The following is a 24,958-nucleotide window of genomic DNA, read 5'->3' on the forward strand; positions in this document are numbered from 1 at the left end:
GAGTGCAGAAAACTGTATGTTATCAGCTTGACAGTCGAGCTGTTTCACTTTTTTTTTGTTTAGGCAAAATCCCTCCAAGGAATACTTTTGGTATGAAAGAATAGTCTACAGACAGAGAAAGAGCAGCTCGCTTCGAGGGACTGGAAGGAGTTGGTAGGGGGATTTTGTAAAAAGCCACAACAACATCCTTCCTGCCCTCATCCTGCCGTCTTAAAGTTTAGACAGATCTTTGAACAGTTTGCTTTTCATAGGTCCCAGCCTCATCCACGTATGACAGTTTCTCCTCCAGCTTGACACGTCACAATGTAACATGTGTGATGGTGTTTTTCTTCTCCTGCCAGGTTTTGAAGTGGGTAGAAGAGACAGTCCAGGCCATGAAGGTCCACCTGCTGTCCTCTAACCATGACAGTGCCCAGGAAAACAAGTGGGAGGTGCCCTTTGACCCCAGCCTTCGAGAGGTCACTGTGTCTCTCAGTGGACCAGCACCACAAATCGAGCTTAGTGATCCCTTTGGTATGCATTGTACAACACATTGAAATCTATCATATTCTGCTGTATTACAAGTATTTTCTATCAAGACTTCCTTTGCTTAATCTTTTGTCTTTTCTTCATAGGTCGTGTTGTAGGTGAAGAGCAGGGCCTTAAAGAGCTGTTGAACATTCCCAACTCCGCTAGAGTTGTCAACCTGAAGTTTCCCAGACCTGGAGCTTGGAAGCTGAAGGTACTTCTCCAGAGAATAATGTCCGAATATGTTCTCTGAATACTTAAGGACAATTAACTGATTGAATACTACTGCTTTCTTTCTTAAGGTGAGCTGCAGTGGGCGCCATACTCTAAGGGTCACAGGAGTCAGCAATCTTGACTTCCGTGCAGGCTTTTCCAGTGTACCTGTTACTGAGTTCAACCATACCAGAGAAAGGCCAATAAAAGGTGCAGACATGTTCCTGTTAGCTACTTGTGTCTTGTATGATGGAGAACACATGCAGCAGAAGACTTCATTAAGCTCTCTCTTTGTCTCTCAGGACTTCCAGCCCATGTTTTGCTGAAATGCACAAATCTGAAGCCTCCGGGTCAGCTGAGTCATGTGGAGCTCATTTCAGGCTCAGGCCGCTCCTTACGCACGATCTCCGTGCCTCTGCCCTCTGACCTCGGCCAACAAGGACTGTGGAGTCTCCCGGAGTTCCGCACACCATCCCAGAGCTTTTATATCAAGGTGACGGGAAAAGACGAGGAGGGCTACCGCTTCCAGAGGCTGTCCAGTGTCTCCTACACCAACATCGTTCCAGGCAAGACAACCCCCTCTCTGCAGACACATTTCAGCAATCCACTCTGTGGTGTCTCTCACACCTCATCAATCTCGCCGGTGACCTTTAAACTTTGTTTCCTCCCATGTGTAGATCCCCCAGTTGTGAGTATGCCCGAAGTGGTGAAGGGCTACTACATGCAGCCTGCTGTGATTGGCTGCTCGGTGGAGAGTGACATTCCCTACAGGCTTAGATTCACCCGAAGTGGGATTACGCTCGGAGAGGAGAAGTTATTTCAGTAAGTATTCCCTCTATTTGTTCAGCACTCTGTAACATGTGGCTCACCTTCGTTCAAATGCCGCAGCTTCCTACCCCCATTAACTGCTGAAAAAAACACTAATTAGGTCACTCACAAGTCTTAAGCATGCCTGTAAAGCATTAGTGCTGCTTTACTGTTGTGTTTTATTGGCTCATCAGTCAGGAAAGCAGTATACACAATCAGTTTTGTGAACATTACATATTCAATTGTGTCATTTTCAGGGATTGACAAAGAGCCCATTCTTTCTTGATGCTCTGCTTTGAGTTACATTCACAAAGTGAATCTTACTTGTGGTGAAAAGTATTCCCAGCGTGTTTCTGAGATGCTAATTGAATGTGATGTCAAAAGGGATCTTGTTATTGTCACACACTTGCCAATGAACCAAGCGTGTCTTTGCATCAGGAACTCTGCCATAGCATCATGGGAGATTTCCCACGTCTCAGCTGAGGATGAAGGCCTGTACGAGTGTAAAGCCCAGAGCACCGCAGGACAGGGACGTGCCTTAACACAGTTGACTGTCAGAGGTATGTTCAATACACTTACAACAATGCAAGCTTACACGCTTATTCAAGAGGCTTTCATTTAAGCTTGATAATTTTTACCTCACTATGATGTCTAAAAATTGCTTGAACCATCATTTGTATCAAAGGGGAAACTATTCCTGTACAGTTTGTTCAACGCTGATAACAGCAGTTTGATGTGTTGGCTGTGTTTCCTCTAAACAGAGCCTCCTCCGGTCCTGAAGCCAGCAGTGAATGTGACTTCCTCTGCGGGAGGCGTGGCTGTGCTCTCCTGCCAAGTCGAAGGCTCCATGCGCCACAACCTGACATGGTACCGAGCAGGTCGTATCATCCGGGCCCGGGCAGGGAGGGTAAAGCTGCTTGCTGACTCATCCCTTCAGATCAGCCCTGTGAGGACTCAGGATGATGGCCAGTACCGCTGTGTGGCCACCAACGCGGATGGAGAAAGCAGAATTGCGGTGTGGCTTCTCGTCCCAGGTACGGTAGGACAGTAGCCTGCAGGTCGTCTGCTCAAACACTTACGGGTAAAACACCAGGGCCTCATAGCTGCTCTCAGGCCCCTGTCATCTGTTTTCCATTATTGGCTTAACTTCTTTGCAGTCAGATTGAGCCACTTCCTCGACAGAAAATGTTTCTCATCAGCAAGGACTGATAAATGTTGAAAAATGTGGCTTCTATTTGGGTATTCACTCAGATGTTTGTAATGAATCTCAAAACAGCCAAATGAATATAAAACTTTCATCACAAGGATACCCCAGTCATGATGTCAGACATGGAGTGCTTTTTAATTGAATTGTAGCCCACAAATGTTTACTGTTGTTAAAGCAGTGATAGGGAACTTATAAATGACATCATGCAGTGATGACAAGGCCCTGAGTCACCGTCAGCATTTTGCCTCTGTTTGACTCCAATTGTAGAGGCTCCTTCAGTGGTAGTTCACCCCCATAGCCAGGCCTTCTCCCGGGGGGATGAGATCCGCCTCGTCTGCTCGGCGTCCGGCTCTCCCCCTCCCCAACTCTTCTGGAGCCATGGAAACATGTTCCTTACTAATCGGCCGAGGTAAGGGAACTCTCAGCCCACTCAACACCTCCGGCACAGAGGACTCCAAGAGTCATTACATTCCACTTTAACTACTTTTACGAATGCCACATCTTGTTTGCGTACATTTACATGTAATGATGTAAAAACTTTCCAAACCACAAATTCTTCATGTGTCTGTGTTAAATAAATATTCAGTGGAAATGTCCAATGATGCCCAAGAGTAGCAGAACAGTTTTGGAGATACATTTCCTTTTTACATCTGCAGTCATCATTTGACATCTGCACATGTCATCATGAAGAGTTAACGAACATGACTTCTCGTGATTGCATGATACAGGTTTAGTCTTGACCAATATGGAGTGCTGACTATAAAAGGGGCCCTTCCAGAGGATGCTGGGAACTACACATGTTTAGCAACCAATAAAGCTGGGACTGCCTCTCAGTCTGTGTCACTAACTTTTGCAGGTAAGTCCAAATCTTACCTGAAGTTTTAGTTTGTAGAATTTTAATTTTAAGAAGTGCAGGTGATGCATTGATTCTATTGACCATTAGACCCTAAATCATTCAAAAAATGTCCATTGGCATTGAGTTTACTTAAGATTAGGATACCTGCTTCATGCCTGGTAGTTTGCTTTTCCTCTGATGCATTTGTAGTAAATTCTGTTTGTTTGTAAATTCTATTTGTTCTATTTGCTTTTGCGCAGCAGCTCTGAGTAGAGCTCAGGCTAGTGTTGCTGCATGTTGCCTTGTCTTACACAATAGGATGTTTCCCTCCTTGTTTTGTGAGTGCTGACAGTTGTAGGGCTGAAGTATCAGTCAAAGCTTGTCAGTAAGCGGTTGACAGAAACATCAACACTGATGGACTGTGGCAGCCTCTTCCTGTGGCATGCTGGTGTTATACAGACTTTTACTCTCCAAATGTCATTTTTAACAACATTGATCTGTCAAGGCAGCATGAGCCTTGTAAGGTAGAACATCTTGTCTTTTCCGCTCAGCTGTCTGCCTTCTTCAAAAGCATCTTTACTGCTCTGTTGGCACAGGTTTTGTGTAAAATCGAAGCTTTTATATATACCTCAGGTCTATTATGCAGCCTCTGCTGGTTTAAGGAAATACGACTGCTTTTATTTCCATAAATAGAGGCTCTATATGCAAGTCTTAAAAAGTGCGATAGAAAAACAGATGAACGGTCTTTTAAGATTTCCTTGCTTTCCTCCAGAGGTGCCTAGAATAACTGTGGCACAGCAGGTCGTACTTGTATCTGTTGGTGGTGATGCCAAGCTCGAATGTCAAGCCACAGGTGTTCCTCCTCCTCTTGTTCACTGGTTCAAAGGTAAGTTAAGGTCAAAAACAACGCAATCATGAACTTGTGTGAAACAATATGAAGGAAAAATGGGTTTGTTTACTTGTGTTTCCAGGTGAGCTGGAGGTGGGCTCTGCTCCTTTTTTTGAGCAGCATGTACACCGTGGCACCCTGCACATTCGAGGGGTGCAGGAGGTTGACGCTGGTCAGTACTCCTGTGTGGCCAGCAACCCTGCTGGAACCTCTGCTGGCACCGTCAATCTGGAGGTTGGAGGTGAGACTATCCTCAATGATCCACTTTAAGTTTATTTTTCTATCAAATTTTCTCTCAAAGGAAAATTCACACTTCCCTCCACAGCGGGTCCATTGTTCTCTCAGACACCAGTTGACGTGACAGCGAGCGTAGGGGAGAATATCACCCTGCCCTGCGTTGCCCGAGGTTCCCCGCAGCCAACAGTAACCTGGCACAGACAAAACGGCAGAAACATTCCTACGAGAATAGACAAGCATGGAAGAACAATGCAGCTGGAGAATGGACATCTTCTAATTCAGAGTGAGTTATGCATGAAACACTATCACAGCAATGAGCTTTGGCCTTCAGTGCAGGCTAATATAGCCTGATTGTTGTCTTGCACTGACTGGCATGGCTGAAGTAGTAAGTGTTCCTTTGTTTATTTATTTTTCCTTCATTGTGATGTTGTATTGTATTCAGCCAAAGGGTAATTTCTGCCCTGAATATGACTAATCCTGGCCACTGAAGAGAAGGGTTTGTGTTCCTTTGGGAATCCTAATGTTATAGTGTTAGTACTCTTATGGTGGAGAGGATGTATCTGCGTTGGCTTCTGTCACTGTTTCCATTTTTGGCTGCAGTCTGGCCTAATTAGCTCAATCTGTTGCAGATGGCTTTATTTTCTACCTGCAGTTATTTTATTAATTGTCTTTATCCATACTGTGTTATGCACAAACTGTGCCTCATTTTGAGCTTCAATACTTGATGTCTTGTCATCACATATTTAAACATCTAAACACCAGAGATGAATCATATGTTGATCTTCTAACATAAAATCTCAAGAGAATTATCTTATGGGGGCATGTGTGTAAGCAGTCTGGCAGCTGAGCAAAACCATTAATCCCATTATTTCTATTTTTAACTTTCAATTACATTTACACTAAGTCAAACCAATAACACCAGTTGTTATAGGACTTAACTGCTATTAACATGGACTTACCTTTCTAGAGAAATTGTTTTCTTTCTTAGCAAATGTAGATATGTACTGTGTTACTGTCCTTTCTCAGTGCCTGCTTTCTGTGTGTTTTGATAACAGGTGTGTGGCTGGATGATGAAGGGTTGTTCATCTGTGAGGCCCAGAACCAGTTTGGAACCATCAAGACTGAGGCCAGAGTTAGTGTCACTGGACTGGGTAGGCCTTTTTTAACGTCTTGAATCCCTCTACACTACCGTTCCATATGGTGTTGGCTGACTTTAGTCTTATAATACTTTAACACTTTCCTACTGTAGTTCAATATTTCGATCTTCACACATTCTTTTCCTGCAGAGCCTCCTCTCTTGGCCCAGGGCGCCCCGCTCATCACTACTGGTATCGGCCAGTCCCTGAGTATTCCTTGTATGCTATTGGATGGAATACCTCTTCCAGAAAGACACTGGTCCTACAATGGAAAACCTGTAAGACTGACAATTCCCTTAATAATTCCCTTTCTAAGAAATGCTGAACATCAATACATATTTTCTGTGTTGTGACGTGACAGGAATCGTTTCTTTTCTTCATAGGTCCAGCTTAATGGGAGAATGTTCATGAGGAGTGATGGGAGTTTGTACATTGAAAGAGCCAGCCCAGAGGATGCTGGGACATATGTCTGCACTGCGGTGAATGTAGCAGGCACCATGAACATTACAGTTGGCCTGGAGGTTCACGGTAAGAACACATAATATCAGTATAGTCAGATTTTTGTCAGAAGTTTATTCCGTTTCTTGCTGAGAATTTTATGACATGGACAAAACCTGTAAAAAACGGAAGCAAGAGCCTGCAGAGGATCCCGTTAACTTGGTTTAAAAGACTAAAACAGGTGGAAACAGCTAGCCTAGCCTGGTCCAAATGTTATTTGTGGAGACCTTTAGAAGTCAAAAGCACAGCAAAGACATTTTTCTTGGACCCCTCTGAAAATGTTTAGCTCAACATTTAAAGCACAACTGTAACAAAGAGCAAAACATGAACATGGTTGGCCACCCTTAAAGCACAAGAAATCTTCCAAAGAGAGCAATTTGGATAGTAACACGTTGTTTTCATGGTTAACTGTATTAAACTCCCTATCTCCCTCTCTAGCACACCAGATTTATCTTGTGGAAGACTCTGCTCATGATCAATAAATGCCACTAGTGCTTGACAATTCAAAAGGATGTTTGGTAGACTGATAGGTCATCCAAAGATCTCATTTGATCTGAAAGAAGTGATTGGACAGACTTATTACATATTTTTAAAGGGCTGTTTTACAGACCATTTCATTTAGTGATTGCTGTTAAGAATCGTCATTCTAATTATTATAGTATGCTGAAATTAATCAAAAGCAAGAATATGCTACACAGGTGCTTGCATATGAGTAGATCAGACTATTTCAAAGTAGAAGTTAAACTATTTCATCAAGTATGCATCAGATTGAGATATTGTCAGTTTTGGACAGTCTGGTCACTGGTTTGCTGACTCAGAATAGAAAAGAACAATTTGTCAATGAGTTGACCACCTGCTGTCATCATAGTGAGAGGGTTCATTTACTGCACGCTTCGATGAAAGGCTCATTTTGTTCATAGGCACGTAATGACAGACAGGCTAGATTATAGTTCATCATCAGTTAGTAATGAAGAAATGCCTCAAGTGCTCATGCTGCTGGCTGGCTTAGTCCAGTGATAATACTGCAGGCCTGCATCTTCACGGTCAGTCAGACAGCTGTGTTATGTGACCTACTTCTTCCACACAGTGCCCCCTGAGATCATCGCCGGTCCGTACCATTACATAGCCAACGAGGGTGTAGCCATGACACTGTCATGTGAGTCCAGCGGAGTTCCCAAGCCAAAAATTGTCTGGTCCAAGGTAGGTTGTCACACTGACTGTCGAAAAGCTACTTTTCTTAATGATTGCTTTGGCTACATCCCATATACCAATGCATGACTAATTGGACAGCCCTGATTCCCACAACATTATCTAGTGAGGATCGCACTTGGCATTCATTCATCTGGAATGAACTGGAAAATGGAAACTAATCATCATTAAGAGTTTGTAAATAATTGTGGATAATAGAGCATGTTTAATTTGAAGAGAAGATCAATGTCCAATCCTGTTATGATGATGTAAGAGTGGAATTTTGAGCCAAATGATTCATCAGTAGGCTAATAATGTAATCAGCATTGGTTATTAATATTAATGATAGAATAGTCATATTGATCTAATATTAAATTCTCTCAGTATTTACTACTTTATCTTATGCCACATTGAAGCTATTATTTATTTCTTAAGAGTAAACTTATAAATATTATTATTTTAATGATTCATTTAAGTAAAATTATTTTATTTATTCTCTATTGCATCATATTGTACTGCTTGTAGTCTAGTCTCTAAAGTAGTATTATAGTCTAACACCTGCTGTTCTCCTCCCCCTGCAATTTCCTTTGATTTGTGAGAACACTCCAAAAAACAGCCACAATAATGGTTTGTTCTGCAATCAAGATTTGATTAACCTGGCCTGGAAGGCTGTAACCATGGCAACTGTACCATATTGCTGCTTGACAGTGACAAATCACTCATGAATGTGTTTTAAATCTCAAATGCAGTTAAATGACTTCTTGCAGCATATTGTAGACTTGAGTTTAAAAAGGATCACATCATGAGAAAGGTAATATGCAATTAAATCCCAAAAGCAGCATGCTTTAACATAACATGAATCTTATAATCAGACGTTATTATTATGTGTTATGCAGCACTACACATCTGCCTTTAAAACTGAATATAACTTTATGTAGAGGATAACGTCATATCTGTTCTACATACAGTAATTATTCATTTGTTGTAATCAAGTCAATACAATCAGGAAAAGCAGTATAAATAAATAAACAGATAAAAACCACGCATGAGTATTCACCAAACAACATTACACAGTCAGCACTGTAAGCAGGCTTCCGTTTTCTACATATTGTCTAACTGAGCCAGATTTTTCTTCCTTTCTTTGTTCCCAAACATATTCAAAATAGTACTCAAGAGTTTAATAAATTTGTTTTCTTGTCAGATAAAAGTGAATCTGTAAAAGCAATATCTATGGTCAAAGCCGGTCCGTTTGCAGCAGGCTGCATTCTTGTGAGTGCGTATTGGGGATAGATGGTGAGTTAAAAGGGTGCTCTGTAATTACATTCCACATCAAAGGTTGGGTCATAAACTTTAAACTAAGCTTAGTGTCCCTGCTCTGTAGTGCAGACAGCTTGTATTAACAGTATATTCTGTCTGGTCTTGTGCTTTCTGTCCTGCAGGGGAGGCAGCCTCTACCCAGGGACCACTCCTCTCTTCAGTCTGACCCTGATGGATACCTCCACATCCCCCATCCCACCACTCAGGATGCAGGGATCTACATCTGCACAGCCACCAGTCCTGTGGGCTACGCCAGCAGAGAGATTCAGCTAAGTATCAACAGTAAGCAAACACATGTTAAACCACAGTCACCCAAACATAGAAGTGTTTGATTTTACAAAGGCTGACCTGTCTACACACTGGAAGATGTATGACAGTAAAAAACCCCTGAGAGACACAAACGTGGTCAAACAAATAGCAAATTCTTACAACCTTTTTTCCATCCCCTACAGCCATGCCCAAAATAGTCGGTGTGAGCGGCCATGACAACACAGTGAAGATGGCTGCAGAGGTGGGCACAGAGGTTGTTCTGCCATGTGATGCCCAGGGGAGTCCCTCTCCACATGTAACATGGAGCCGAAATGGGCATCTCATCCCCCCTGTCACAGCTGGGTAAGAGGAAGAATTACCTCACTCTGACAATGAAGCAGTAAAAACAAGTGAAACATCATGTTACAAATAGTTCTCACCATACCTTACCTTAGATTTATTAACATCTGACTTTTCAAGGGAATGAAGCTGGCTGCCATTCAGAGCTGCTGCTAATGTTTGAAGGTAATTTAGTGTTGCCGTCTGAAGGGCGGTTAGGCAGAGGCATCAGCAGTCTGCCAGAGAGCTGTGTGGGGGCTTCACTTTGCTGGCTAAACTGAGGTAGAACATCTGGTCCTGCATGGTTCGCTGATTCCTGACTTTCATGAGTGTGGTCACTCAGGTTGCAGACGGGACACAGACTGGTTATATGACAGACAGACTCTCCAGGCTGAATTGTTTTGGGTAGATAGTAGAATGACAGAGTGGGTTGAAAGCCATGGTGACTCAGTTACAGCGTGACTTGCGTGGGGCCAGGAAGAAGGAAAAGACGGGGATGGTGTTGGCGGGGTGGGGGGTGGGGGGGAGGGGGGGGGTGCCAGGAAGAGGGGAGGAAAACGAACTGACAGAGGAAGAGATACAAGCACTGTCTGCCTGATTCCCTGGGGTGCTTTAGCTATAAAACAACATGCTGACTCTTTACTAGTACTGTCTGATGAGAATAACACATCTCTGTGAACAACCCCCACATCGGCCCGTGCTTTGCATATGCAGGACTTGCGGAAACGAGCAGGCTGTGAAAGAGGGAGAGCTTGCTCTGTGGGTCAGAGGAAATGACCAGAGGGTGCTGATTGTTGAAATAACTTAAATCAGTGGGCGGTAAGATTTCTGCCAGAGTCACGTAAAAGGCTAGTGCCAGGGAAAAGCAGAAGGGGGGGGGTGGGAGGAATAAGACACAGAGCTATTGAACAGTATATAAGTGGTTCAGTCTAGGCCATATCCTGATAAGGCCAATTTGTCCCAGTTAGTCTTTACTGATTTCCAACTGTGTCTGACAGATGACTTTACACAAATGTGGGGAGTGATGGACAGGGAGAAGGGTGGCTAATGTCTTGTGTACTGAAGCTTGTGTCAATCTTCTTGGTGGCACTGCTGTGTCGCAGGCAGCACTGCAGTCAAAGCGCAAACCTCTGCAGAGGCAGTCATTTGGTTCCAATGTTAGACGTTGCTGCCTCTCCTCAGGCTGTTTGAGGAGGTGGGGGAGCCACATTGCACCATATGTGCAGCTGAAATAGAGAGCTCTTTGTGCACCAAGCTCATTTCCACTTACATGAACATGTTATTGTTATAATTCAGTTGCTTAGCAGACACACTTATCTAAGATAAATCACAGAGGTGTGTTTACATTCCTTCATATTATGCATTTATACAGCTGGACAGCTTCTGGAGCAATACAGGTTGCACACCCCTTTAAAAACGCTGATCTACATTAAAGTACGTTTAACTTACATTTAACTATTGTCGTATAGCAACGTTTGTTTTTGGAGTGAAGGTTAGTGTATGTGATCACATCCATCTGTCCGCTTGTTTGTCTGTGAATGAGTGGCTGACACGAGTGACTGCTTTGGCATAAAACTTGCTCTCCACAAGGCTTTTCTTCAGGGAGTGAAAGATATTCATCATGGAAACCTTTGTGATCTTCAATTTATTGTGAGCACTTCTTTGACTTTCAAAAGCTCTGTATTTCCTGCCCTTTTAGTGACAAACACACAATTGTCAATGCTTAAAATACTGTTCAAAACAGGAAGAAATGTATTCATTTTTTTAAGCCTATGACCTTTACCATGGTGACGTCAGTGTGTCAAACTCTGGCTACGTGTTTACACTGAAAATACCCTGGACAATGGTAATTGTGAACATAACAACTCACTGGAGAGCTGACTAAGCCGCAAAAGGTCCAGATTCTACTTAGTGCTTCCTTGCTCGTAATTTTCATCTTTCGCAGATTTTCAGTATTTCAGCCAAACAACGCAAATGCGAAAAAACAATCAACAACTTAACAATTTACTTCAGCTCAGTCAAACGGTCACTTCACGCAGGCCTCGTTTGGTGTTCAGAGCCTACTTATTCACATTTAAAGTGGAGAAAAAACAGCACAATAAACAATCCAGTATTATGCTCCATTCTTTCCACTAATTGCCAAAATTGTACATATTATCTAATTATTTTGCACACTAATGAACCACTTCATCAGCCAGCCTCTGGCAGTGGCTGTTCTGGGAATTCTATCAGAATTTGTTTACAGGAACTGTTTCCATCCACTACTAATTATAGAAACAGAGGCAAAACTGCATATTGAATCCGTCCACAACCACAAATATCAGTGTTGATATCAAAATATACATAGTGATATATCTAAACACCAAGCCGCCTTCACATACTGTGTTTGTACCCTTGCTGTACAATGTAAGCATGTCACTCGAAAAAAATATTGCTTCAAAATAGGAAAAGTCTTGTTTCAAAATGCAGTGGTTGTAGATCTTTAGTGACTCAAGTGTTGTTTTCTTCCTCTCCTTGCCCTTGACCCCTAACCACTCCCCAGGTTCACGGTTTTGCCTTCAGGCTCTCTGAGGATCACTGATGTGCGCCTGATTGATAGTAAACAGTACACCTGTACTGCAGAAAACCCAGCAGGCAATGTGTCCCTAAGCTACAATTTACACATTCAAGGTAACTCTGTGGGGCCTCATTAGAAAGTGTAACTTCTTAGGATCCATAAAACTGGGCTTTTAAAAAATGTGTAGTGTTGATTGATCTAAATAAATCACTGCTGAAATATGTAAAATATTTAAAGTATGTAATTATTGTTTACGTTAGTCTTGCATTCAGAGTATTTGTTTTCATCCTCAGCTAAACCTAGAATTCAGGCAGCACCTTCCCTCCTGAAAGCTCTGATTGGCCAAACAGTGACTCTGCCTTGTGTGGTCCAGGGAGAGCCAAGCCCTGAGGTCAGCTGGTTTCACAATGGACTTCCTGTGGGGGTCAAAAATACTACGCCCCTCAGGATCCAGCAGGTCAGCCTCGCTCATCAGGGCACTTACCAGTGTGTGGCCAGGAACAGCGCTGGACAGGAGACCTTAGAGATCAAGCTGGAAATACTTGGTAAATCTATCTTCAGTGCAGTTTTCAAAACACCATTTAGTATTAGGCAGAAATGAAGAAAATTATTCCTCAGTGTATACAGTACATTGCCTGAATTGTTTTAAATAGTTTCTAAGCATTGGTGACAGTATCACTGGCAATGGCCCAGTTTCAGGCCCTCCCAGTTGTTAGAGGTACAATCTCTAGAGGTGCAGTAGCTGCAAGAGTTATAATAGAAAATAAATGACTTCATACAACCCACAGTGTTGAAAATCAGAAGTGACCTTTAAAGGTCTTCTCTCAACCAGAAGGACAGGGGTTCAATCCCCACCTTTTCACATGCTGAAGTGTCCTTGAGCAAGACACCTAACCCCAAATTGCTCCCGCTGCTACTAAAAAGGACCTTTGTGAATGTGTACGAATGTGATTAGTTAATACTGATGGACACTTTACATAGCAGCCTCTGCCATCAGTGTGTGAACGTGGTGTGAATGGCTAGGTGTGAACTGCGGTGTAAAAAGCAATTTAGTAGACAAAAGGCTAGAAAAGTGCTACAAGCTCAAGTCCATTTACCATTTACCAAATTGGACTGAAAAGCAGCCTTACATATTCTAGGTTCATTATTATTTACTAAATGCATACAGGACAATAGTCTCTATGAGCAGTACTTATTTTTTTATGTAAATAAGTTTTTATGTAAATGATGGATGTATGATCCTCTAAATGCCTCCTTTTGATGACTCCAACATCCCTAACTGCAGATAAGACATGACTACATGATTTGATGTTAATGAGACTGCCGGAGTTATATAGATACTAATAAGAGGTCAACCTGGCTCGGGTGTTAGAGGTCTATGTAGGTAATGTGTGGCCGTCATAGTTTCCCTGGGGCAAAGGTTACCTGCAGGGTGCAACACATCTTACGCCTACAAGAATCCCTCTTAAGCTTTCTGTCACTGAATTTTGACCTGAACTGAAACATCTATTATTAACCCTGACTAATACTCCTCATACCTTTAATTTAATGTTCACTCTATCAACTACACTTGCACAGGCAGAACCTAACATGTTTTTCTGTCATCACAGAGGCCCCATCCTTTCCAGAACCTGGAGATGCAATCATGGAAAAAGTAGCAAGCAGCAAGGTCATCATCCCCTGCCCTGCTGAAGGTACATATGATTTACATTTTCAGCCATAGACGGACTGGAAAGGAAAAAGAAAAAAAAAGAAAATGTCTGGCATTAATAAAAGAAACTCTTTACAAGGTGTGACTAAAGTTGTTAGAGCTTAAAATTGATGTTCCTTTATATGGCACAAGAGAAGATTCCTCATTAAATGTAGGACAGATATGTGTGTTTGTGCACCATCAAAGGAATGTTTCACTGTCACTGTGGACTTCTAGATGCCATCTTACAAGGCGCAGCTTTTTTATCAGAGCACCCAGAGACATGCTGTTCTCTATATATTTGAATGTTGCTGTGTGAACACAGTGGCATCGTGGATGAATGTGGAGAGCTTGTGATTATTACCAAAACACAGTGAGTGTCTGTTTATGTTCGCCGATTCCCTGATAGATACCCCTGACAGCCCATGCAAACAGGTATTGTTTGTATCGGGCTGTGCCATGGTAACCAGCTCGGACAGAGAAGGTGAGGACTGTGTCTAATGTGGAGCAACAGCTGGAACATCAGTCCGCCTGCTGCCTTGGGGAGCCACATCTGCTTTCCGCTGCGTCCGGGCCTGCTGGGAGAGGAATCCTAATTACAGGCTGCTGCTGGCAGACGAAGGACTGAGATGTCTGAGATGTACTGAGAAGCACAGGAAGAGAAGCATGTAGCCATACTAGCCCTCTTTCCATACAAGTCATACCGGCAGGCAGGCATACAGGCATGCTGGCTGTACCAGGCCTCAGAGGGCTCACTCTGAAATGCTTGATGCTCTTGACACCCTAGAGAGGCAGCCAGAAGCAAAATACAAGGATCCTGTCTTTGTTCTCCTGAGATCTGTCTGTATGAGGGAGATAAAGTGCAGTTTCTGCCAGAAGGATACTATTAATTCACCAACAAGCACGCTGCATTTGATCAAGGTAATTATTTGAGAAACACATGGAAGGGATAATCCCCGACTTCGTCAGCCCCAGCAAATACATTCAAAGTCTGCTAATGAGATCTGTTAACATCTAAAATAGAACATCTGTATTCATTTCCCCCCAGCAATGAGATAATGAATTTCCCTCTGAGCTCCTTAACTGTAAACACGTGCATGAGAAGCAACGCAAGATAACATCACCTTTGCTCAAGCTGCGTCTCATGTGGTTGGGACTTTTCAGATTGAGGAAGGGAGCTGTTTGATTTCCCCTTCTCGTCTGTGGTGTTTGTATATGTAACACCTCTGTAAATAGACAGAGCTGTGGCATTTGGATCGCTCCACTGCAGTGCTCTTTCAGTGAGGCACACCAGTCTATCCTCTTCCTTTGAGTCTGTTGTGTTTGATACAAAATCCTCTACTGTTCCCCCTCTTTCCTTCTCGTGACCATTTCCAGCCCTTTTCCACCCAGTAATCCTCGGAAGACATCTGTTTCAGGCTCCTGAGTAAATGAACCACTGTCTTTGAACTGCTTACTACTCAAGATTCTTACCTCACTGTTTGGTAATAAATCTTGATGCTGGTGTTTTAAATCTTGCATTTCGCATCTCTCCAGCATACCCTGTCTTAACTTTTTATGTGACTCTGACCTTGAAATCGTAAGCTTGCAGGCTACAAGGACTCTAACCAGTTTGGCATGGGCTCCCCAGCTGTCCTGCTGTCCAACAGATAAATGTAGAGCCGGCTTTTTCTAGCCTGGGCCGCATGCCCATTAAGTTCTCCTGTTGAGAAGCAGAGCGATGGAAGTAACTTTTCTTTTTGTCAGATGCGATCAATAAAAATGTAGTTTAGACTCTCTTTCTTTGTGGGCACCCGCAGGTTCACCTCCTCCCAAGGTACGCTGGTTTAAGAACGGCCTGGAGATACACCCTGAACAATCAGAGTTTTCTGTGGAGAGGGATGGCGCTCTCGTAATTAGCACAGCGTCTGCCAGCCACAGTGGGGACTTCAAGTGTGTGGCCACCAATGACGCAGGATCTGTGGAGAGAAAAACAAGGCTCAAAGTAAATGGTGAGAATTTAGGTACTGCCATTTCCTCCTCCTTATGAATCAATGTAAATGGAACGGCGATAATTCCCCTTTTTCTGCATGTCTTCAGTTCCCCCAGAGATCCAAGACGATGGCCAGCCCCTGAACCTCACTGTCACCTTGAAGCAGCCTCTCACTCTGGGCTGTAATGCCTTTGGGATCCCCTCCCCAACAATCACCTGGACCAAAGATGGTCTTCCTGTGAGTTTTTCACCTTGAATCCCCATTCACAATAAAACAAAAACTTGGGCAGGATATTAATGGACAAAATATAATACCTAGCTGTGCAATGCCACCAAGTGGCCATTGTTTTAATTACAATGACATGTTAAAGATGCACTAAACCCACATATTTATGTCCAGGTGGGCAGCCCTGGGGTCTACCTGCAAAATGGGAACAGGATGCTGAGAATCTACAGAGTTCAGCCAGAACATGCAGGAAGATTTTCCTGCATAGCTCAAAACTCAGCTGGAGAGGCCCGGAGAGAATATCACATAGTGGTGCAAGGTGAGCTATCAGCAGCTTTCACACTGGTATTAAGTATAGATAATGAATGACTAGAGTAAGAAGACGGATTATTATGTTAAGCAGAGAGTAAAAACTGTAATTCTTTTTGCCACAAGGGGACTTAAGAGTTTTCCTTGAAAGCCCTCTAGAACTGTAACTGATTAATTACATTTCTATACATATGACGTAGCAAACCCTAAAGGTTGACATTCAATGCTGATGACCTTAAACTGAGGCCCCTCTGTAATTGGAAAAATGTAGTCATCCCCTGTTCCTTCCTCAAAACCGTGATCTTTAAATGATCTCATTCAGCTTTGAGCTTGATCTCTTGATAAATACATCTGCTGTGCGTGTTCTCTATCCCAGCTCCACCAGTGATCTCAGGAACATCCCGCCTGCAGGAGGTGACTGTGGCACTGGGCCAGGAGGTGAACTTTCAATGTCGAGTTAGTGGAAAACCAGCACCTAGAGTGGAGTGGAGCCGTGATGGAGAGTAAGCATCTCTAACTGTTTATCAATATGACATTTAGTGAAGATCAGAGAACCCGAAGTATCTATCTTTTATTCTTCCTCTCTTCAGGGTACTGTCCCGTGATGGAGACCCCCATGTGGAGTTTCTGGAAGACGGCCAGGTTTTAAAGGTGAAGTCTGTGAGACTGAGGGACCAGGGGCTTTACCAGTGTCTGGCCAGTAACAACGCAGGAACTCAGATGCGCCAGTTCAGACTCACAGTGCAAGGTCTTATCTTAATCAAAGAATAAACTTGTTCATATGTTTAATTCACAAAATTATTGGACAGAAAAAACACAAATACAAATATTTTTTAAAGGTTCTCCTGCGCAAAACAGGTCAATTCCCTTTGGCTCCATTCATGCTTTGCTATGGGCCAGTTACGATCTTGCAGGTGGTTGAACATTTGTGTATTTTCTCTTTCTCTCTCCAGCTCCCCCTACTATCAAGGGCCCCAGTGACACTTCAGAAGTGTCAGTGGTGCTAGGTTTCCCCACAGTCCTGGCCTGTGATGTTGAGGGCTCACCCACACCCAGTATTACCTGGTTAAAGGATAACCAGCCAATCGTGTCCAGTGTCCAGCTTACATACACCCGTGGTGGACAGGCACTGAGACTGGGCTCAGCACAGGGAGATAGCACTGGCCTGTACACCTGCAAGGCGACCAATCCAGCCGGCACCGCCATAAAACAATATTCGCTAAGTGTTTTGGGTAAGAGACATCTACATTACCTGCTTATTAGAATGTCTGAGACTGAACTTTAAATGATGCTTAAAAATGTCTCTTATCAGTCCCGCCACGGATTGAGGGTGACTCCTCAACAAGTGGAGGTCATGAAAAGAAAGTGCGGATCAATGGGAGTTTGACTCTCTCCTGCCTGACCAAAGGATTCCCTGAGCCCAAAGTTCAATGGTTCAAAGATGGACAGGTTGGTGTGCCATCCTAACATGCGTTTCATCTTTAGGAACCATAAACACTTATTTTTTATGATAAAACAAGCTCTTACCTCTGTCAGCCTCAACTGGAAACCAGTTCTACAGTTATGTGGATATTACATGTATTGTTAGGTGGGGGTTGTTTCTGTTGTATAAAGCCAATGAAGAAATCGTGAAACAGACTGGAGATTATAACACCATTTAATCGGCCGAGGTCAGACAACTTCATCAAACAAGCATGCTTACAAATCACTGACTGACAAAGTGCTGACAAAGTAACAGTGTTCACAGTGCTGCTTATATTCTGTTAAAAAGGTGCAACCCACAAATTCCTTTCTATTTGGGTGCATCACCATAAACAATGAAGATGACATGACACTGATTTGTATAGTATCAGATGTAGACTCTCTGTCTAGTAAACAGTTGCTGACAACATATAGTTGGCTCCTATCCATATATAGATCTGCTACTACTTAGGTGCTTCACCCATATAAAGTTACAGTTTCAGACACCCAAAAGTAGGAGTGTTAACAGGTGGTAGACAGACTTGAATAATACATTTCACAAAGTTACCAAGATGAATGAATTTCATGAAAATTCGTACTAACACGTATCAAGGGCTTAGAAGAAACATCAAGTGAATAACACCTAACATGATGTTAAATGACATTTCTTTCCTTGCGTGTTCTTTCCTTGACCTGTGCAGCTTTATATATCATCTGATGTATTTTTGTTGTCTTAGTTACTTTCTGGAAACATCCATGCTGGCATACGGGAGAGCGGCCAGCTCCTTGAGATAGAAAATGCCATGATGTCCCATGAAGGGCAGTACACCTGTGTGGTTACCAACTCTGCAGGAGAGGACAAGAGAGACTTTCATGTCACCCTTCAGGGTGTGTTCAGTAAAATATTTGTATTATAATGTAAACATTAGAAAACTTATTTTCACATATCATTGGTCAAGTTTTATTTTCCGGGTGTTTTTGTAGATTGGATATGGTTCATATGAGACAAAGGTTTTTATCATTTTATCTTGTCTTTGCAGTTCCTCCAGTCTTTCACCGGGTGACTAACAGAGAAGCAGCCTGGGGTCTGGGACATGAGGATGATGAAGATGACATGGTGGAAAAGCGGGAGGTGGTCCTAGGCCATCCAATCAGCCTCTCCTGTGAGAGTAATGCCATCCCCCCACCTAAGCTTAGCTGGTACAAGGATGGGCAAAAACTCACCTCTGCTGATGGAGTGGTACTACATCCAGGTCAGAGGCAACCTTTTTTTGGTGTGGTCTGCGTTGTTATGTATGACTGGGCCTTCATATTCATGTAAAAATGGGTGTGACTTTTCAGGGGGCCAGGTGCTACAAATTGTCAGAGTGCAGAGAGAAGACGTTGGAAGGTATACATGTCAAGCGGTTAATGAGGCTGGAGAGGACCGCATGCACTTTGAACTGGAGATCCTAGGTAAGCAAGAGCATGTACTTTGTAAATTGTATGATCGGATATGATACAAAAACATTTCTAATGAGGAAGTCTTTTGTGTTTACCACCCAAGTCCCTCCTGTGATAACGAGAGCATCAGAAGAGTTTATGGAGGAAATGGGTGCAGTGGTGAACAGTACTGTGGTCCTCCACTGTGATGCCAGTGGACATCCTGCTCCAGTTGTCTCCTGGCAGAGGGATGGGCAGCCGGTGCACTCAGACTCTCAGCACCACATCAGCCAGGATGGGACTCAACTGCAGGTAAGACTTTTAGACAAATATCAATGTGTAAACTGATCCCGCTGACATGTTTTATTAAGGAAATGTTCCACAATTCTGCCTCTTAGCTCCTCAGTGTCCAGGTTTCAGACATGGCAGGGTATCTGTGTGTCGCAGAGAACAAGGTTGGAACAGTTGAGAAACATTTCAGTCTAACAGTTCAAGGTAAGAATAGTGCACAAGTGTATATTTCAAAGGGCTTTAGCACCACTCCACCATTGTACTGTATACACAATTTCAATGTAATTTGAAGGACCAATACGTCTTGTACTATGATGTCATTACATTTTCTTTAATAGTGACATGTATACCCTCAACTATTGCTTTCTCTTTTAGTTCCTCCAAAAGTAATTGGTATTAAAGAGGAGGAGGTCAGTGTGGTCGAGAGGCACATGGTGTCTTTACTGTGTGATGTCCAAGCGTACCCTCCTCCTGAGATCACCTGGACCAAAGACGGGCAGGTCCTTCGATTTAGCACCGGTGTCCACATTCTGCCAGGTCAGACCAACTGTAATGCGTAAATCACTCTTATATCAGGTCATGTCCTTCGTTTGAATCAACTAATGGCACAGATATGATATTTTGTCTTATTTTCTTTATATATATTACAGGCGGCCAGATGCTACAGTTGCCCCGGGCTAGATTGGAAGACGCAGGGCAATATGTGTGCACAGCCACCAACCCTGCAGGCCAGGACCAGAAGAGTATTATTCTCAGTGTTTATGGTGAGCAAACCCATGGTGACCCATCTGCACAGTTCAGCTACATATACAGATGATCAAATCTTAAAAACATTGTCTGGTCTAAAAAGAGAGAACAAAAAAAATCTTGTTTACTGCAAGCCAGCTGTGACCGAGCAGAGTCCTCGGGTGAATCATATCATTTCTGAGTGAGATCATGCCCTCTCTTTATGTGCAAACCATCAGTCCTGCCGACCCTGAAGCCCCGTCCAGATGCTGAGTCAGACTTGGTCACCCCACAAGTTGGCTCCTCAGTCACGCTGAGATGCAAAGCCCACGGTGTTCCTGAGCCTGAGGTCACATGGTACAAGAATGGGCTGCAACTGGCTGCTGGGAATGGGCTGAAGATGGATCGTCACCAGCTGGAGATTGTAGGAGTTCAGGTCAGGAAAATATGTTTCACGTCATAAGTGTTTGAAGCTGCAAACATACAAAAAATCATTTTAAGGATGAAAAGTAGCATTTGGAAGGATTCAACAGACTTAAACAACATTTTCAGTGTCTTAACTATACTATATATTTTACTATATTTAACTGTCAGGCTTTTCATATCATACAACTCACAGACTGAAAAGGATTGGGAAGACCAGAGAAACTGCATGTATAATGAGATTCCGACTGTCCCATCTTTGACCTGGCTGTATATGAACTATGTTGATTTACCTGATTAAGAAACACATGCAACAGCTGGCAAAGCATGAAGAGGCCTTCTATGCCTCTGCTCTATATGCCCGCTCCCTCACCACAATGACCCTCTGTTATGGTTCCTAGTTGGCAGATGGTGGCACCTACACCTGCAAAGTATCCAATGTTGCTGGGCAGGTGGACAGGACATTCCGACTGACAGTTCATGGTGAGAACATATCTGACATGTACTCAAAGTTACACTGGTCTTCAAAGAGTGTTCAGCTTTTTTTAAAAATGACAATACATATATTTTTTGACAGTTCCACCTGTCCTGGACGGGCCCCTACGGGAGGCCCTGAACTACACGCTTGGCTCCCATGTGGCTCTGCTGTGTGAGGCCTCAGGGGTTCCTGTGCCGAGCATCACCTGGCTCAAAGATGGAACCCCTATTGGTAAGAAGAAGGCTGTGTTGAGTTAAAACTATTTTGTGTTCGTCTCATGTGTTAGCGTGTGTAAGTGACTGTGTGTGCTGTCCAGAGAGCAGTCTGCAGTGGCAGTGGTCGGTTCGAGGGAACAGGCTAGAGCTGGGTCCTCTTACTCTGTCTCACGCTGGATTATACACCTGTGTGGCCAAAAACAGCGAGGGGGAAACACAGAGAGACTACTCACTCACAGTGCAGGGTAAAGAGAAACTCAAATCTGAGCAAAATGAGAACCTGTTATCCTAGAAAATGATACATATTTATACTTGAAAGCATTGACTTACAGCAGTATGTAACTGTAATCTTTGTCCAACTCAGTATCACCTACCATCCTGGACTCTGACCACCCATCTGATGTGAGTGCACCGGTTGGCGAGGAGCTGACCCTGGAGTGCAGAGCAACAGGAATTCCCACACCACGCCTCAGCTGGCTTAAAGACGGAGTGGCTTTAGAGGGATCAGACACCCGGCACATCGCGTAAGTCATTCACATTCCTAATTTCTACCAGGACTTTAAACAAAAAATTATTAAATAGCAATATTGATGATACTTTTTATATACATTCTGCTCATTTGAAGTAGCAGCACAAGAGCAGTCCACACCATTCCTTTACGGTTTGGCAAACAAAATTGTATTATAAAGGATAACGTGCAGGACATAGGGCTGTATAGTCAGAAAAATAGAATAATTTAAAGTCCTTTAGTGATTTCATTGTGGGGGGAAAAAGAGCAGCTGTTTTACAGCTGTTCAGCAGCTTATATGGTCAGTGCAACTGCATCAGACAGAGAAGGCTGAGGAAGTGTAAGTATGAGTGTGTGTCTACACTGTGAGAAAACCGTGGGATGATAATAGTGATCACGATGGGAAAGTAGAACGGCGGTTCAGAGGTGGGATGGACAAATTATAGATGCCAGTTTAAGTACATAACATAATGAGGTGTTGTGTGAAAACATGTGTATTTTTAACCCTGCAGTGTGACCCCTGATGGCAGCACGCTAACATTACTGAGGCTGAGTCCTGAGGATTCTGGGACATACACCTGTTTGGCTGCCAGCCCGGCAGGACAGGAGAGCAAAATCTACACTCTTTTTGCACTTGGTCAGTTTGTTTGTGTACATTTGTGTATCTGTGTTAGTGTTACTGTTTCTAAGTAATTTGTTTAATTTGATTGGGTTTGATGCAGTCCCACCATCCATCTCTGGTGAGACCACCGTCCCAAGAGAGGTGCAGGTCACACAGGACACTGCTGTGACTCTAGAGTGTCAGGCAGCAGGAAGCCCTCCACCTCAGATCAGCTGGCTGAAGAACGGACGTCCAGTGCTTCTCTCTCCGCGTACACGCCTCCAGTCTGGTGACTCTGTGCTGAGGTCTGTTTGGATAGATAGAGCTCAACAAAAACATGCCCGTCATTAATTCTATAAAGATTACACATGTTTATGTGATGTAATAATACATTTTCTCTTTCTTTCTCAAAAAGGATTTCCCCTGTGCAGCTGTCTGACGCTGGTGTTTACACATGCTTGGCACGCAGTCGAGCTGGTCTCGCTGAGCTCAGCTATGATGTCCAGGTCCAAGGTACAATCAGAACTTAGCCCTCACTGACCTCCCATTATTTAACATGTGTTTTTTTGAAAACTGAGGCTTTTATACATGTTTGTTATTGGTCTGCAGTGCCCCCTGGTGTGGATCATGTTGAACCAGTTGAGCCGGTTACAGTGGTCCAGGGATCCTTGGTGACATTAACCTGTGAGGCACGTGGTGTTCCGCCTCCCACACTGACATGGTTAAAGGACGGCCAGCCGCTGTCCCTTCACCGCAACCTGCTATTGGACGGACAAGAGACCAGACTGCAGCTGCCTGACGTAGCGCCTTTGGACGCAGGTCTCTACAGCTGTGTGGCGAGTAACCAGGCTGGAAGCAGCACAAAGAGCTTTAACCTCACTGTGCTCGGTAATCCCAAAATAATCTTTATTTATTTGTATTTTTAATTTAAGCCATGTTTCAAACAACGGAGACCAAATATTCTTCTTTCTAATCCAGAGCCTCCAAAGATCTCCAGCTCCACCTCTCCACAGGAGCTGACTATAGCAGTAAACAGTCCACTCGAACTGGAGTGCTTCGCTGTGGGAGTCCCACCGCCCACACTGAGCTGGCTCAAAGATGGTCGCCCCTTAGTAGGCACTGACATTGTTCAGCAAGATGGACAGTTTGTCCGGATTAGCAAAGTTCAGGTGAGTTCACTTCTAATGCAATCTATTAAATTATTTTAGTTTGTTTTTTTTAACATCATAGATAAAAATGTGATAAAAAAAATAAGCAGGAGCTGTATCTGTATGACAAACACAATTGGAATGGTGAAAGAACTGAAAGACAAAAGTTTTAACAGTAAAAGTCCAGGCAAATACAGCCTTGTCATGCAAGAACCACTCAAACTGATTCATGTAATCCCTTTAAGGTGGAAGATGCAGGTCTGTACACCTGCTTGGCCAGCAGCCTAGCTGGAGAGGATGGACAAAACCATTGGGTCCGAGTCCAAGGTGACACTAGCTGTTCTCTTGCATATTGTTCAACTTAATGGAAATATGAAATCCCCCCCCCCCCCCTGTGTTTTCTTTATCTCTTTCCTGCACCTGAGACATCTTAAATAAAGCCCTGAGAACTTACAGAATCACTCTTTGCACGACAGTAAAAACAGGCTTACATGAATTCAGATTTGTCTGGCTACAGTCGGATAAATAATGTATACTGAATGCACTGAATATGACACACTGTACACAGTACTGTTAAATGATGTGTTTTATGTGTTTGATGGCACAGACAGCTTTATTTTATGATATAATGTGCAGCATCCGCCTTCACTATTGTTGTATTTATTTGTTCATGCCAGACTAAAATCATGCTTCCATAAATCTAATTATACAAAGTACTGTTGGTACCTGTTCAACTGCTGGGGTTAATAATAAATGATTCAATAAAATAAGTAATTCATGTAATGATCCCCTTTTTGTATTATGATGACATACTAAGCTTAGATGAGTCATAAAAGTCATGAGTCATGAGACATTTTTGGCAAGAAATGCACACAGCACGTCTGTATTCGTGTTTTTCTGAGCATGTAGTCTTTAAGTGCAAACATCTGATTTTGTATTTGGCTGCTGAGCTAACCTCTGAGGTTATCTGTTCCACATTGCCACATGGCATTACCTAGCAGTTCTTTTCTTTTCTTTTTAAAGCTGTATGAATCCTCAATAACCTTGATCTGTGTGTTTAATTGTGCACATCTCTAGAAACTTAATGTAACTTGAATCCTTGTGTTTCAGTCCCGCCAACCCTCCTTGGCTCTGGTGATGTGAGGACATTTACAGTACCAGTTAACGGACATCTGACCTTAGAGTGCCTGGCTGATAGTAACTCTGCTCCCAATATAGAGTGGTACAAGGACGAGGCCAAACTGCAGGTACATAGCTGAGGGGACAAAAAAGGTGTTTAACTGAAAGCCCCTCCCCGTCTCACACTCTCTGTCTCTTCCTCCTTCTGTTCTCCCAGCTGGGTGGTCGTATCCAACGGTTGGCAGAGGGTCAGTACCTGGAGATACAGGAAGTCAGGCCAGAGGACAGTGGCCACTACAGCTGTGTGGTGACCAACCTGGCAGGAAGCACCAGCCTGTTCTTCACTGTGGAGATTTTATGTAAGTCGGCATTTCAATAATGATCTGAATT

The 24,958-nt window shown here is 43.3% G+C and overlaps 1 protein-coding gene across 1 annotated transcript in view; it reads left to right on the top strand.

The window, feature by feature from the left end:
- Positions 1–24,958, top strand: part of hmcn2 (hemicentin 2) — a 43,973-nt gene that overhangs the window by 6,479 nt on the left and 12,536 nt on the right. The window contains exons 5-52 of the mRNA XM_061037670.1: positions 342–513; positions 615–721; positions 810–930; positions 1,023–1,286; positions 1,398–1,542; positions 1,966–2,087; positions 2,289–2,561; positions 3,002–3,143; positions 3,463–3,590; positions 4,342–4,455; positions 4,541–4,699; positions 4,784–4,978; positions 5,751–5,846; positions 5,982–6,109; positions 6,215–6,359; positions 7,417–7,529; positions 8,957–9,116; positions 9,287–9,446; positions 11,965–12,092; positions 12,273–12,524; positions 13,590–13,673; positions 15,469–15,660; positions 15,749–15,879; positions 16,042–16,186; positions 16,553–16,679; positions 16,767–16,924; positions 17,130–17,408; positions 17,489–17,625; positions 18,375–18,525; positions 18,678–18,890; positions 18,979–19,092; positions 19,184–19,371; positions 19,458–19,554; positions 19,726–19,887; positions 20,001–20,114; positions 20,316–20,512; positions 20,901–20,982; positions 21,077–21,208; positions 21,294–21,437; positions 21,557–21,716; positions 22,213–22,337; positions 22,423–22,606; positions 22,717–22,814; positions 22,911–23,189; positions 23,280–23,470; positions 23,695–23,776; positions 24,560–24,696; positions 24,786–24,927. Coding sequence (XP_060893653.1) covers positions 342–513; positions 615–721; positions 810–930; positions 1,023–1,286; positions 1,398–1,542; positions 1,966–2,087; positions 2,289–2,561; positions 3,002–3,143; positions 3,463–3,590; positions 4,342–4,455; positions 4,541–4,699; positions 4,784–4,978; positions 5,751–5,846; positions 5,982–6,109; positions 6,215–6,359; positions 7,417–7,529; positions 8,957–9,116; positions 9,287–9,446; positions 11,965–12,092; positions 12,273–12,524; positions 13,590–13,673; positions 15,469–15,660; positions 15,749–15,879; positions 16,042–16,186; positions 16,553–16,679; positions 16,767–16,924; positions 17,130–17,408; positions 17,489–17,625; positions 18,375–18,525; positions 18,678–18,890; positions 18,979–19,092; positions 19,184–19,371; positions 19,458–19,554; positions 19,726–19,887; positions 20,001–20,114; positions 20,316–20,512; positions 20,901–20,982; positions 21,077–21,208; positions 21,294–21,437; positions 21,557–21,716; positions 22,213–22,337; positions 22,423–22,606; positions 22,717–22,814; positions 22,911–23,189; positions 23,280–23,470; positions 23,695–23,776; positions 24,560–24,696; positions 24,786–24,927 — 7,369 coding nt within the window. The remainder of the gene's footprint in view (positions 1–341; positions 514–614; positions 722–809; positions 931–1,022; positions 1,287–1,397; positions 1,543–1,965; positions 2,088–2,288; positions 2,562–3,001; positions 3,144–3,462; positions 3,591–4,341; positions 4,456–4,540; positions 4,700–4,783; positions 4,979–5,750; positions 5,847–5,981; positions 6,110–6,214; positions 6,360–7,416; positions 7,530–8,956; positions 9,117–9,286; positions 9,447–11,964; positions 12,093–12,272; positions 12,525–13,589; positions 13,674–15,468; positions 15,661–15,748; positions 15,880–16,041; positions 16,187–16,552; positions 16,680–16,766; positions 16,925–17,129; positions 17,409–17,488; positions 17,626–18,374; positions 18,526–18,677; positions 18,891–18,978; positions 19,093–19,183; positions 19,372–19,457; positions 19,555–19,725; positions 19,888–20,000; positions 20,115–20,315; positions 20,513–20,900; positions 20,983–21,076; positions 21,209–21,293; positions 21,438–21,556; positions 21,717–22,212; positions 22,338–22,422; positions 22,607–22,716; positions 22,815–22,910; positions 23,190–23,279; positions 23,471–23,694; positions 23,777–24,559; positions 24,697–24,785; positions 24,928–24,958) is intronic.

The sequence above is a fragment of the Labrus mixtus genome, chromosome 5 (genome assembly GCF_963584025.1).
Source record: "Labrus mixtus chromosome 5, fLabMix1.1, whole genome shotgun sequence".
NCBI lineage: Eukaryota > Metazoa > Chordata > Actinopteri > Labriformes > Labridae > Labrus > Labrus mixtus.